This window comes from Strigops habroptila, chromosome Z (assembly GCF_004027225.2).
Source record: "Strigops habroptila isolate Jane chromosome Z, bStrHab1.2.pri, whole genome shotgun sequence".
Classification (NCBI taxonomy): Eukaryota; Metazoa; Chordata; class Aves; order Psittaciformes; family Psittacidae; genus Strigops; species Strigops habroptila.
In genome coordinates this window covers 6,261,825-6,276,818 of record NC_044302.2, presented here as the reverse complement: position 1 = coordinate 6,276,818, position 14,994 = coordinate 6,261,825, and the positions used below count along the sequence as shown (strand labels likewise).

At 44.2% G+C, this 14,994-nt stretch overlaps 1 protein-coding gene across 2 annotated transcripts in view; it reads left to right on the top strand.

Moving 5' to 3' along the window:
* Positions 1-618: 618 nt before the first annotated feature.
* Positions 619-14,994, top strand: part of CMIP (c-Maf inducing protein) — a 134,841-nt gene continuing 120,465 nt past the window's right edge. Inside the window, exon 1 of one of the 2 annotated variants that reach the window (XM_030512358.1) lies at positions 619-1,715. In XM_030512358.1, coding sequence (XP_030368218.1) covers positions 1,419-1,715 — 297 coding nt within the window. In that variant the 5' untranslated portion in view covers positions 619-1,418. The remainder of the gene's footprint in view (positions 1,716-14,994) is intronic. The other variant, XM_030512357.1, reaches the window with a different exon arrangement.

Here is a 14,994-nt window from a genome sequence, read left to right as displayed (position 1 = left end):
GCGCAGCGGCTCCCAGTTCCGCCGCGCAGCCAGCGGAACACCGGCGGCAGCCACCGCTGAAGCGGCGCCCACCGGGAACGGGGCTTCCCCTCGCCGCTGTCTGCGGCGGCTGCACAGGACCCTGCCCGCCGCAGCGCGGACCCCCAGAACTCAGCCTGCAGCGCACCGGCACCTCACGCTTCCCTCCTCCCCGCGGCACAAGCGACCACCCCCGGGGGCTCCCATCAGCGCGGGGGATGCACCCACGACCGATTTACCTCACTACTCTCCCTCACCATCTTTCCCTCACGGCGCTGTGTGTGTGTGTGTGTGTGGGGGGGGGGTGGTTCACCCCTCACGGCAGGGGGGGGCTCGGTAGCGGCGGAGCTGCCCCGCTGAGGGATGCGGAGCGCGGTGTTCCCCCAGACCGACCTCTCCCTGCTCCAGCCGCGTCCCAACGGCGGGGCGGGGACGCGGGACGGGACCGAACAGCAACGAACGGGACGCGCCCGCTCTGAGGGGCTGAGGCGGGGGGGGGGGCGGAGGGCGGGGGGGCAAAGGGGAGGGGCGCGGACGCGCGCGCGCGCCGCTTCCCGCGCACCTCGCGCGGCCGCTGCCCTCGGCGGCTCCGCCGCCATTGACGTCAGGGAGGGCGGCACATGACCCCTCCGCAGCCAATCGGGTGCGGCCGGCGCGGCTCCGGCTGGAGGCTGTCGGCAGCGCTTGCTGCTCTCGCCGCCTCCTTCTCCTCCCGCGGCGGCGGCGGCGGCGGCAGCAGCAGCGGCGCGCGTGGACACACACGTTCCCCCCCTCCCTTTTCTCTTCCCCCCCCATCCCCCCGTTTCCCCCCCCCAACCCCCCCCCGCTCCTCCCGCACCCCTCCCGCACACCCGCACCCACGTATATGCAGACCGCGACCGCCGCCGCCGCTCAGTCCCGCGGACACAGCCTGCGGGGAAGGACGGAGCCGTGGCCGGACTCTCCGCAGCCTCCGCTGGGAGCCACAGCCGCCGGCTTTTGTCCGCAGCCCCCGCCGGGAGCCGACCCTTTTTGCCCGGCCGGCGCTTGCCCGCGAGCATGGACGCGGCGCTCTGAAGGCGAAGGAGACCCGCCGGAGGGCGGATTGGGAAGTTCGAATAACGATTTTTATCGCTTCCCTTTCCCCCTGCCCGCTCCGGTGCGGTTCGCTCCCTTCCCCCATCTTCCCATAGCAGTTTTTCCTTTTTTTTTTTCCCTTCACAATTTTTCCTCTTTTTTTTTTCCTTTTTTTTTTTTTTAATCCACCCAGTGTGGTTTTGATTTTTGATTTTTTATTTTTTTCCCCCCTGATTTTTATTTTATCTTATTTTACTTGGTTACACCCGTCTCTACCGCCCGTAGAGACCGGTGTCCCCAAGCGGCCGTCACCGAGCGCCACCCGGACCCGAGGGCTCTCTGCCATGGATCGCACCGGCTGCTCCAGCGGGGCCAGCGACCGCAGGCAGACCGAGGAGAGCAAGCCGCTGCTGGGCGAGATGTCCGCTCCCGAGGGGAATAAAATGGGTGCCGCGCCGTGCCGGAGAGCCCCGCTCCACTGCAACGGCATGAGGTACAAGCTGCTGCAGGAGGGGGACATCCAGGTGTGTGTCATCCGGCACCCCCGGACGTTTCTCAGCAAGATCCTCACCTCCAAGTTCCTGCGGCGGTGGGAACCGCACCACTTGACCCTGGCGGACAACAACGTCGCCTCGGCCACGGTAAGAGCCTGGACGGGCCCGGCGGGGGGGCGGCCACAACGCGGCCCCGGCGGCTTCCCCGCCCCGCGGGGCATCCGCGGGGCCGGGGCCGCCTGTGCCGATGTGTGCGGCGGGGCCGCGCCGGGACCCCCGGGCTATGTCTGTGTGTGTGTGTGTGAGGGGGGGCTCCCGGAATGCCTGCGGGGGTTTGGTTCCCTCTTCGTAATGCTGCGGATATGTTATTCTGCAGTTTCGGTGGGTTTTCACAGGCAAGTCTATTAACCTCCTTATTATTACTATTTCTATCAGTATCACTGGGGCTTTCGCCCCCTCCCCCCCCCCTCCGGTTTTCTTTTCAATTCCTCCCATTTCAACATAACACTGACACGAAATCGCCACACCGAGCCATTCCAATCCAAAGCCGGCGGATCCCTGCTGGCATGTTGGCCAGTTTAGAGGTGAGAGATGCTTTTAATTCGAGAGCAAAGGCTCGCGGTTTGCACCGTCTGCATGGTTTAGGCCTCGTTTTGGGGCTCTGATTTGACAGTCATATCATACCCTGCCCAGACGCTGGTAATGTGATCGTAAAATATGGAGATTCCTTCAGGGTTTCTTCCTAGTGGAAAATGATGCTAGAGAAAAATGCAAGGTGGTGATATCACCGGTGCAAAAGCTTACAATAGAACGGAACACAGCCTTTAAGAATCTGATTTACATTTACACATGCAACTTAAAATTTCACAGCCAGTGTTATTTGAACATTCGTATAGAATGTGATGTGACTACACCCGAATTCTGTGCAACAGTGATTAAAACAGCTCACAAAACAGGCTTTGCACTGATTTTTAATCATTCAGCACTAAGATGCTGTCATTTCTTGACTTATATGTGAATGTCTCATTTTTCTCAATGGCTCCATTCTGGCCTTCCTATAGGACACTGGTGGTATGAGAGAGTGGATTGGCTTTTGTGTGGATTTCTGTCAATGGTGTGTTGAAACGGGTTTCATCCAGCCGGGGTTGTGCTCAGAGGGTGGATTTTTTCACACTTTGGCACACAGGGGCACGTATAAATGTCTCCCCTTCATCATGCTCTGGTGTGGAGTATTCAAAGCAGGTTTTCGGTGGGAGCTACTTTAACCTTCAGGTAGGCCAGCTGCCTGTTCTCACGGGGCAGTTCTGTGTGCCACAATGACATCCCTGCTTGCCATTGCCACCGGGCTGTCGAGGATGTTTCCAAGGTAATGTTTTTCTTTCTTTGATGGAACTGCTGTGTAAGGGGAGAAGGAAAACTCGGTCAAGTATTGATAAAACCCCCAAAAGACATGAGCACAATGAGTTTTTGCAGTTCTTCGTTTCATTAAGATACCATCAGCACAGAGGAGAAGGTGAGTATCAGTGGAGGCATTTTCCAGGCAGTATGCATAGTCGATTATTTCTGAGCAGAAGGATGCCGGTAGAGAGAGGCATGATCATGCTTCAGATGTTAATCTCTGCAATGTGGCAATACGGGGCATGAAGTTGTGTTTGTACAGGAGACACCAAACTCTGCCTGCTGGCAAACCTGTCACCAAAGAAACCATCTCTCAAAAAATGTGCGAAGTCCTATGGGGTCGTGATTTAATTAACGTTCAGGTGTTCTCATTCCTAATTATTTTATGTATATAAATAGCAAGAGGATATTAAAACATTATACATACAATTGCAGGCTCCATTTTGTTAGCAGTGCTCTATGTGCTTGGTCTTGCTCCTTATCATTTTGTTCCAGTGCTAACGCACCAAGTAAATACCGTTGGTCGCAGAAATATCTGTGCTTTATTATTTCAAATAGCGTCTTTGGTTTCCACGGAGTAATTAGGGCACTGGGATAAGATCCGTGTTCACTTGTTGCCTGAACGCGTGGGTACGTTTATCGGGTATCTTTCAGACCTTGGTTCTATGATACCTTGATTTAACTTCTTTTGAGCTGAAAAGGTAGGATTTAAGCAAAATCCGTGGCAGTTTAACCCCCACCCCCTGCAGAAGTGAGGTGCAGAAACAATGCCAAAACTTCCTGAAACTGTAGGTAGGTATTTAAACACAACTGATTTGGTTTTCAAGAGCTGTGGAAAAATATCCATGCCGTCCATTGAAAGCGAGCGTTGGGAGCACTCAACAACTTTGATAACAGGGTCATTTTTACACATAGAGCTTTCCACAGGCAGGCTGCTTTATGAGCAGCCAGTAATTAATCTTCACATCATCCCTTTGCAAATCCTCTGGCATGACGAGTTTTACTGCATTCTAGGTAACGTGAATAAAATTGAACAGGAAAATAACATCACTTTGTTTTGCATTTGAAAGCAAAAGTTGTAAGGACAGCTAAATCCAGATCTGGCAAATTATGTCCGTGACTACAGTGGGTAAGTTATTTGTTGGTTCTGTCCTTTTTGTTGTCACTTGAGACATATATTTGAATTCGAGTCTTCTCCCCACAAGCTCTTACTTGTCAATGCCTGGGCTGTAATGTAGGAGTTTGCATTAGTTTGTGTACGGGTTGTTCATCTGCAGCGTTTTCCATGAGTAGACGCTGTATGTGCCCATATATAAAGTCTGAACAATGAGACCTTACCTACTTTTTTTTTTTTTGTGAGAGGTAATTACTTCTGTTTTTTAATTAGACAGTTATATGTTTTGTGCTGACAAGATAGCAGAAGCGCTACACAAGAATGCAATGGAACAAGTATTAGGCTTCTTATTTTAGCTAAATTTAGGGAGGAAAAAAATAACGTTCTCTACAAAGTGCTTTTCCTGACGTTATCACAGGCAACTGTTACAGTTAAAGTAAGTCCGTGTTAATAAAATAATCTGAATCGGTATATGCGCTCAGTTAACAAATGGAAAAGTATTAGCTTGTGGAGTGGAGAGTTCCCTAACTGTAGGTGTTAGGAGTTTATTTATTCATGTGTTGTTTCCGTTGTTTGCTTCATATTTCTCATTTGTGAAAGAATGGGTAAAATACAGTACAGTTCCACCGTTATGGTTTCATTTCATTCGCATCTTGGCCAGGCTTTCATTCTGGTTAAGATTTGTTTGGTGAAAGTAAATACATATCTGTAACTTCATTTATTTATTTATTTTAAAATGTAAATGCTGAAGTCCCGGTAGGAGATTTTGATACTCAGAAACTTTGTTTGCCAGACATCAGCTTGCCTGGGGATGATTCTGACTTTCTCTCCCATGGGAGGGATAATGTTTATTTTATAAACACCTACCAAACTCAAATGTAGCTCTCTTACTAATTTTTTTTTTCCTAGTGAGATCTGTCCTTGCACAGCTTGAAGGGCAGTGATTGTAAAAACAAAGACAGAAATAAAATCCAATTTAATATTCCTTGTGTGACTCTCTTTCTGTGTGTGTGTGAAGAATAACCCTGTGGCTATCTTCAGCAGACATGTTAAAATTTAATTTTCAGTAGTTTAAAGGTAGCTGTCATAACTGAACTTCCGTGCTTTTAATATCCTTCTGCCTTGTCCCTTTCATGTCTCTGCCCTGCTTTTTTCTTTCCTTCTTTTTCTTGCACCGCTTGAGAGAAGATGTTTAGGACAATGAGTTTTAGAGTACTGGCTTGCAAGAAAGAGTTGTGATACATATGTATGCGCGGCAGACAAGGGAAGAATAAACAGGCGATTCATTTTCCCTGGCTAGGGTTGACCTCTCTAATTCCCATCTGGGAAGATAAGACATAATTGAAACCATGAAGTTACTCATTAATATCCCTCAAGGAGGTGGAAACTTTGGCTTTTCATGCCCATTTCACATTTCTTGGTTTTGCCTTGGCAGGTAAGTTGAGCTTAAGGTAATGTTATATCCAGAGCTGGGGACAGTCCTGAAAAGCTGTGTCTGTCTTTCTGTACAAAAGTGGCATGTGAGGACAACAGTTTGTTGACAAGATAGCTAATCAGAAGTATATTTGAAATAAGAAAGTAAGTGGATTGGGGAACTGCATTTATGTTTTCTTCTAGAGATAAGAACATACCCAATTAATACTAAATGAGGCAGGGCAGGATGATCTGTTTCAAATAGAAGTGGAGTAGAAAATTGTCTTCTAAGTGTTATTTGAAATTCAACAATTCTGCTACTACATGTGTTTCAGCATGCTATTGCATTTCTTTGCTTCCTACTTTCGGTAAAGATAGAGCAAAAATTCCTATCAAGCTGGACTCGTTTACTTTAGCACAGGTTCCCATTAGTTAGAAAAACACACTTTTAAAAATTAAATTTCCCTTGAAAAACAATTAGCTCAAGTGGGAAGTATTATGCACAGCTCAGAAGTTTCAAAACAATCTTACAAGATCTTTTTTTAAAGCTTTCCTGGAAAAGGAATACTGCAACATTATCCAGATCCCAAATAGAATTATTATGAATTAGCTATAATAATAAAAAGTAAACTAAACTGTCTGTTTGGTTAACCAAGTGCTGTCCCTCAGCCGTGTGTTATTGATGGACCTCCACGAATGTGAGTAAAACTAGCTCGATAGACCTGCCATCATTGCATGTATACGTATGAACACATAAATAACAAAGCAATTTAAGATTATTTTTTTATCTGAATGATAAATTACTATTTAAATTTAATATTTCTCGTTCTTTGCCATTGCAGATGGTTGTTTTCATTTGATAAGAAGTTTTTGGTGTACATGATTTGCCTGTTCTATCTATCAGGTATTTTCTTCAGGCACATCAGAGAGAACATTGGATCTTGTAATTGGCGTATAACTATGATAATTCAGAATTCTCTGCAAATTGAGACCAAATTGCTCTGTGTTATCTATGCTGGTGAAATTGAGATTCTGTTTCAGAAGTAAAGGTAGGCATGCACCTGCATTAACGAAACCCAAACTTTTCTGAAGACTTGGCGATTTAATGGAACGTTACTGTGTTGTGACAAACTTATTTTATTGCTGTATTACTTAGTAGCTCTGCATAAGAAACCTAAAATGGTATTTCTTTAAAGCTGTTTAATGCCTATCAAACATACCTTTGAATATATAGTTCCTGCAGTGGTTAAAAAGCATATTTATAAGTCAGTAGTGTTAAGGTATGTGTTTATATATCGCAGAGCTTATATAAAATATGAAAACAGAAGCTATATTCATTGATAGAGTGAGAGCTCTCAAGGCTGTAAGTGTTAACACCCAGGCAGTAAATTCTACATGCAAAAAGGATACTCAGAAGTACTTCTGCCTCATTTTTTGTTTTGGCTGGGGAGTAAAGATGTGGTGCTAGCCACAGCATGGTGGTAATAGCCCCCCTGAGGAAGCTTCTAAATTGCCTCTGGTCCTCAGTGGAGACCTGATGCTGTATCAGAGCAGGGACTGGAGGAGCTCAGCATCCCTCCTGGGGCTGGGCCTTCGTGGAGCTGTGCAATAATCTTTCTTTACTGTAGTAGAACGTTCTAACTGGTGATGCTGGGTCATCAGATCATTGAAGTTGGGGTGTGGTCCTTGTAGGAAAGGAGGTACTGCCCTGAGAAGCTGTGGATGCCCCATCATTGGAAGTGTTCAAGGTCTGGTTAGACAGGACTTTGAGCAACCTTATCTAGTGAAAGATGTCCCTGCCCAGGTCGGGGGGTTGGATGAGATGATCCTTAAAGGTCCCTTCCAACACAAACCTTTTTACGGTCCTGTAAACCACAAAAAGGATCTTCAGTTTTTCAGAGGTGAAAGGCTAGGGTAAGAGTCCCGTCTGCACTGACGTTCCAGTTTGCAAGTTGAGGTTTGTGGTGTTAGCAAGAGTGGGAGAACAGGCTGAAGCCTTGGTCCCACCAAAATCATTGACAGAACAGTGTATGCTGAGGGATATTTCAGAGGAGAATAGTGGTAGTTTTAGTACATAGAGAGGAGTGGGGGTTTTTTTGAGCTATTAATTTATTGCATGTAATTTCTTTGTACTTTTGAAGCTCGTAAACAACAGGTGAGTTCTGACATACAATAAAAAGGCTGCTTTCATTTCCTTCTATGTTAGAAAGCGTGTCTGGACTACGAGGTGTTTACTTATCTCCCTGTATAGGATTTGTGAAAGAAGAGACCTACCTCAGATAGTTCAGAGTCTTTACAAGCAATTAGATTGTGGGTTGCATGGGTAGGTTGTGGCTTGTTTGTTAGTGTTTTAAGCAGTGCTAGTTGTATCAGTTTGTTCTGTATCTGCATGTGTTTATAGATATGTAGTGCTTCATTCCATAAACAATGGCGTGTTTGAAGATGATTGATACTTTAGCATGTGTAATCAATATAGAGCGCTTGTGCGGGTATGTGCACTCAATAACTCCATTGCACAGTCTGATGATGGAGTGTCATTGGCAGGAATGCTGTCCTGGCCTGTGCCGTTCATTTCTTCATGTGTGCCATACTGTGTCTGTATGTCTTTTGTATGTGCTTAATAGTCTGCGGGGTCACATTGGGAAAATCTGTGTGAACTGGCTGGGAAAGACTTTCTCTGTTTGAACCTTTTGCAGATTTGTTGTCTTTTAACTGGATCAAGGAACTGATCTGTTTCAGTGTGTAGTCCGCCAGACTGTTGAGGAAGAGGAGAGAGGGAAACATGGTAGGCTGGAATTGCTGCCAAAAACAATGTATTATTAAATCGTTGCGTAAAATTTTCCTGTTTTGCACAATATTTAAGAATGCAGGGGCAATACCAGGAAAGGGAAGAGACAATTGAAAAGCATACATTATAGCCGAGCACGTCAACGGTGAGTGAAGTTTCAGCTCTTGTGGTTGCGGAGGGAGAACATGAGGGAGTCAGAAACAGATGCTAAATTAAAAGGCCTTCACTACATAGGCTTAAAAATTAGGATAATTTAACAATACTCTCTAGGTTTTGGAGGAAGGGGGTCTTGTTTCAGGGTTTGTGGATGTTTGATTTTACTGGCATTTCCAGTAATTAAAGTGATTCCTTGACTTTGCCACTTGGGCTGGCCCATGTCTGATGGGACAAAACCAATTGGGTGGGAAATACAAAAGCAGGTTAACATGACAGTCCACAGGCTGTGGTGTCCAGGGCATGAGTTTATGGTGCAGGCTATTTCCTTCTGCTTTAATCCGAGTTTTCAGTATGTTTTAAAATAATTTTAAGTATTTTTCCTTTTTTTTTTTTTTTTTTTTTTTTTTTTTTTAGAATCTTGGGAAAAAAGGCACATTTTTTTTCTGGATTTGAGCGTGCCTGCTAGATGTGTGCCATTACTAATTGAGCTCAAGAAACCCATCAAGTTGCAACGAGTAAAATCTGAACTGGAAGTACACTCGGTCACGTACATTCTTGGTCTCGCTCTGTTGAAATCAGTAGGGTAATATGAGGAGAGGGATTACCATTCATTGCCTGTAACGTGAATGGCAGGATGTGCTGTTCAGAGAGCCAGAAAGGTTCAGGGAAAGATCACTGTGCAGCTTTCAGGTTGGCTGCTGGCTGCGGGGGATGGCTGGCTCTGCTGCCAGCCTTCTGCAGAATTGAGCCCTGCTTTTTTCCTTTGGTTGGCTCTTTCATGAGCGAGAGGCTTAGAAACGTCACTGTTAGAACTGGTATAAAAGCTGTTGCTATTTCACCCCTTTTTATGTCAATATTCAGACAGGCGCTGTCCTGATGGAAAGTGAGTTTGTGACTTTACTTTCCTTTATGGGGATGAACGGAGGCTGAGGACAGAGAAACTAATGAGGACTGCTCACCACAGTCTGACAGCCCTGGCATGGACAGCAGCGAACCTCATCAAGGCATGACAGACCATGGGACCAAGTGCTTTCTCTGTACCTTCATACCTGCAAAGCCGGGGAAGACACATGTGGTTTGCTGCAGTGTATTAATGTTTAGTTATGTAGCAGAGTCGTGGTGGGTCAGCAAATGTAGTTACTGGCATCATCCCCATAGCTGAAAAGTGAAGGTACTATGGGAGGAGTGTGAGCCCATGTCAGTGATGCAGGGAAGCGTGATTTGGCTTGGCCCTGAGTCAGACCACGCTGGGGTGCATGCCCTTCTCATTCAGGATTCCCAGGAAGATCCTGCCAGCCACTGCTTCTGCCCTATGGGGCATGTGCCATTGACCGCCTGCCTCTCTTCCCCAGACAATAGAGGTTTATTAAGAAAAAATTGCTGCTTGCTGCAAATTGATCTTTTTCTTCCCCGCCCCCCCCCCCCCCCCCCCCCCCAATTTTGATTTTGAAATTTGCTGAAATGCTGCTGTGGTCTGTGGTCCTGGCTGAAGTTTGCATGGGGGTGTATCCTCTACAGGGGATGCCCCCGATTTCTTGCTGCTTCTGCTGTTGTCTTGCCTGATATTCCCACCTATAGCCATTTGCACTTTGTAGGCAGTGGCAGAATCTGAGATTTAGAGTGCAATGAGCCTTTTATGGGCCCTTGAAGTGTGTCTCTCCCTTGTCTGCTCAGAATTACCACTTGTTTCAGGGGTAAGAGCTCTTGTGCTTTTCAAAGTATGTTGCAGTTTCTCTAAAGCTCTTGTTCCTGTGACTGAGAGACTACATGATTTTCTCATTGGAAGGAAAATTTAAAAGGAGAAATTGCTTTCACTCTCATTGAGAAGAGTAATAACCAGGGCTTCAAAAAGGATGAAATAAAAATGAATATCCAATGCTTCTAAAATTTCAGATCTCTAATTCCATGATATTAAGAATGGGGATGTCAAGAGCTTGGAACTGTCACTAAAGGGCTTTTGCTTCTTGAATTTCCAGTGCTTAGAGAAATGCTGAATAAAATAAATTTTTTTTTCTTCTTTTGAGGAAAAAACCCTAAACCTCAAACCCTGAAAGCACACACAAATGGATTTAGGTTTTATAGGATTTTGTTTACAAAGACGCCACATGTGGCACAATAAATGTTGCCTGAAGAAAGCTGAGATTAAGCTAAATCAGAGCGGGTTTCTCTTTGAGAATACATAATTGTATTCACAAATATAATTATTTCATATTTATTTTTTGCATAATGTTTTTGTTGGGCCTGAAGAGAAACTGTTTGAAAGGGATAATCATAAATAATATTTTTTTTTCCTCTTAGAAATAAATTGTACGTATTTCCGACGTGTACATTTGTCACTGCATATTTTATGGATGAGGTTTCTGGTGGTGTTAACCCAGAAGTAAGGCAGGAATTCTGTAAACAAAAAAAGTCACCACATTCTTTATTTGTATATAGACAATTAACATCTAAGTCACCAAAATTAGGTAATTGCATGTACAGGTAGGCAGTTTGGGTAATTTAAAAAGATAAAACTTCTTTTTTCTCCCCTAAACCTCCTGGAGATGCCCATGGTGTGTTCCCAAAGTACGGTTCAAACAATACAGAGCAGATATGTCTCAATGGTAAAGCTGTGATACTGCTGTTTTTCACATAGCAGTGGCCCTTTCCTGCCAGTCTTTGTCTTTTTTGGCTATTTGAATATAAGCTTTTGGGATCAGCAGGTGTCTCTTACCCTGTCTGGTTCCTGTTGTAATGGGGTTCTGTTGTATCATGGAGTTCTTTGTTTGCTGCTGTAACACAATCAGTGCGTATTGTGAGCAGGCTGTGCTGCTCTATCTGTGAAAGCACCTAACATTAGACTGGGTGACTTTGTTACCCATTTTCAGGCATAGGCATTATTAATAGTAGAGTAGAAACTGCTTTGAAAGAACAAGTTTATGAAACTTGCCAAGTGGAATCCAACTTTTTAATCAAAATACTAAGGAGGTGTGTGTTTTTTCCATAAATATGAATGTCTTTTTGACCTTCTGTGAACAAAAAAAAAAAAGAGGGATTATTTTTGGCCTTTACAGTAGTCAGAAAAAACGATTTTTGGATCACAGTATAATGACTTAATTCTAGAAGTTGTTTGGTTTCAGTTTCACTGTACTTCAGCTATCTCAAAGTGCTTTATTGTCAGTGTTTTTATACGTGGGGAAAACAAAGAGACAAATGTAAATCAGAGTTTTCAGACATGTCTGCTACAGTTGGTTCATGGTTAATTTGCAGTTGGTGTGTGCATCTGTGGTTCACTCTGGAGTGTCTTAAGCTGGACACCAAGAACCAGTAGCATGTTATGCCTTGCTCTGATGTTCACAATAAATCACTGCTAGATGTTGGAGCAGAAATTAAGTTCCTTTGCTTTGGCTGCCAGGCTGCATCTTTCCTCCTGATTTTGATGGCTATTTGTTTTCTTAATGGTTGTAAACCTCCTTTAAAATCAGTGGAAGTGTGGGAGAGTGACTGACAGCAGAATGTAGCCCAGGGTGTTGTGTTCTTTTTGCTACCCTTCCATCTTCCTGCGAAGAAAATACCTGTCGGGGAGCCAGGTGCCAATCAATTCAAGTCTCTTGCTTTCTGAGGCGTGCATGCTTTGTATGTTCCCCTAATAGTCACTTCTGACAACCTACCACTTAGCTTTTCATTTAGAGGCTGTTAAGATTGAATTCAGCACTAAAGAGTAAGTCAGGGAAACCTTGACTACACTGAAATTTTCAGGATGAGAATGATGTTTCAAAATTACTATAGAAGCAGGGTGTTGAGAGATCTTTTTGAAAAGATCGGCAGTTCTCTCTCCCTTCTCATACCTTGGATTTACCATACAAACTTTCTGATGTTGAGCTCTTAAATTTAGGAATCACTTGAGAAGAATAGGGTTGCAGAGGCATATCAAAACACCAGATTTCTATCTCCCACAGTGTAAGCTGTAAAAAAAGTAGGAAACTGAAAGTAGAAATATGTGGGCTCTTAAACAGTGGATCTCTGAGCCATTGGTGTAAGCTAGTGCAATTCTGCAGACTTTTCCTGGTATCTGTGCAGTTATTCTAGTTGGGGATCTCTGTGTTGGGTTGTTCCTGGCAGCTTGAAAGGTAGTTGCACAACGAGAGATTTCTTTGCCCATTGGATGTCAGAGATTGACGGAGAGTTGTGAGTGCGAGCCTGCCTTGCATGCTCTGGCTCCACGATGCTATGACTATAGTTATAGTGCTCTGTCATCTCAACAGTTTGCTTAGTATCTTGGCACTGAGAAAAAGTGGGAGGAGGGGATCAAAACTGTGAAAGGCCCAGTGATTCTTTGAAGAACAGCATTTACTTTTGCAGCAGAGGCGATTTCCATCTACTTGGATGGACTGCATTGAATGAAATAGATCCATCTGTGTCCTTGTTTTACCGCTCAGTTGTGAAATGCCCATAGTTTGAGTACCTGTTGATTCCTTGTGGAAGATGAATCATGTTCAATGAAGGGTTCCTTATCCAACAGTAACATAGAACAGAGAGAGGTTTATTTGGACGTCTAGGAAAGAGGAAACAATGTCAGCTTACAGATGTTCAGTCATTGTTTGAACCAGGCGAAAAATTTGTGCAACTGCTGTAAACTTCTGCCGTTATTATATAGGTTATAGTAGCACGATTATGGTATTGGCAAAAGAGCTTCAACTTACTCTTTCAGTGCAGGAATTCTGATACTTCTTCATGCATTCCTTACAAAAGGAATAGCAGCCCCAGCTCTGTAGTAAAGGGCTCAAAGTAGTGTTCCAGATTGTTTTTGTTATGAAACACAGCCAGTTTTTTTTCCTGGTGTATGGAGGTGAAGAACATTGATGAAATAGATTACACAAGTACAAATTATTAGTCATTACTTTTAGTACTTCTTTCAACTCCCTCTTCTTTTTTTTTTTTTTTTTTTGGCTCTGCTGTTAATTTATGTTTTTTTAACCAAAAAGTATCTTGACATCCAGAGGCACAGAACAGGCTCTTCCTCTTCTCCCAGAGGAGCAAGCAGCTTGAGTGGAGTCCTGGCACTGAAAATCCCATCTGCTTTGCAACCAAATAATGTGGACATTGAAGAAAACGTAAAATGTGCTGGCACAAAACTTCATTGCTAAAGGTGAAAGGACGGACACAGTTAACATGTCTGTCTGAAAACACGTTTTCTAAGGTTAGATAATTCATCTTTTCTGATTGCTGTGAATGAAACAGGAAATAAAGCTGGAAGAGCTTGAAATTAAATGAAATGTGCAGGACCAGACATGCACTTTGGTATTAAATATTGACATACCCCTTCTAGGTAACCACTTTGCCTTTGGAGCCCAGCATTTGCCCAAAGACTGTAACATCTTCTTGCTCTAGTGTTCATGGTGAAAAAATTATTGGCATTGAGAAATATTGCTAATGGCCTCTCTCCTAACACTAACTTACACTTCTTTTGGTGCTGTGTCAATGCCTCCTTTGAAATTAATCCTCTCTGATTTATTTTAAGTTATTTCAAATGTCCCCGGTGACTTGGGTTGACTAATGTACTTTAAATGTGGTGAAATCAAATCTGTCGTGGGAGTTGACTGTGTATAAAGCTGCTCCCTCATGGAGATAGATGACATGGGAAAGCACTGAGTCCTCCTTGGTGCATGCCCAAATACAGAATCAGTCCTCTGTTGCTTTAAACCTGTGCTGGGTCGGGATTGATGCAGCACTAACTACATGCATTGTCTGTATATTGTGTATTTATAAGTGCTGTAAGCACGCTCCTACAGCATGGGCTGAGTGGACTTGAAGGGGGAAGGGAAAGAAAGGAGGCGATGATACGAAAAAATTTAAACAAAGCAGCCTCAACTCACAGATCAGATCTGTGTGTTCCAGCTGAAAAGGGAAGTCTCTGACTTAGTGACCGCAGCATGCTTGTGACTGGAGCTTTTTGACTCATCTTGAAGGGATGTAGTCCCCAGTGCAGCCTCTTGATGTGAGGTGAAGGTGGCCGCCTGGGGCAGCCTGTAGTGTGTGAGGCCTGGGCCATTGTGTCTTCCTTTTGAATGCAGTTTAAAAATCATGGAAATACTTAAATATGGTAGTATTGAAAAACACTACGATATTTGAAAAATCATGGAAATACTTAAGTATGGTATTATTGTATTGTTTTACAATTAGGATTATGTGTTTCCTAATACCTCTTCGTTTATCATACCCACTTTAGGTAAGGTAAAGGTGCAGTGCTGTGTTACATTATCTAGCTTTAACGTCAGGGGTTTGGGAGGTTGTCTATCAAATTTTCTTATCAGAAATAGGAGGAAAAAAACCCTACCCTGTTCATCTTCTTGCCTGTACAGTCTGAACCTGGAGATCTTTAGAGAGCTGCTGTCTTGAGACTCTTGTGCTGTGCTCTGATTTCACATTACCCTTTTTTTTTTTTTCCTCTTGCATTTGTTAGAAAAGCCTGTACAAACAATGCTCTGCTGTTTCCAAACACTGTGAAGTTTTCCCCTTTGCTTCCTGTTTTTGTAATGTGCTCGTGAAAAGACCTTGTCGTCTTTGCACTGGAGTTA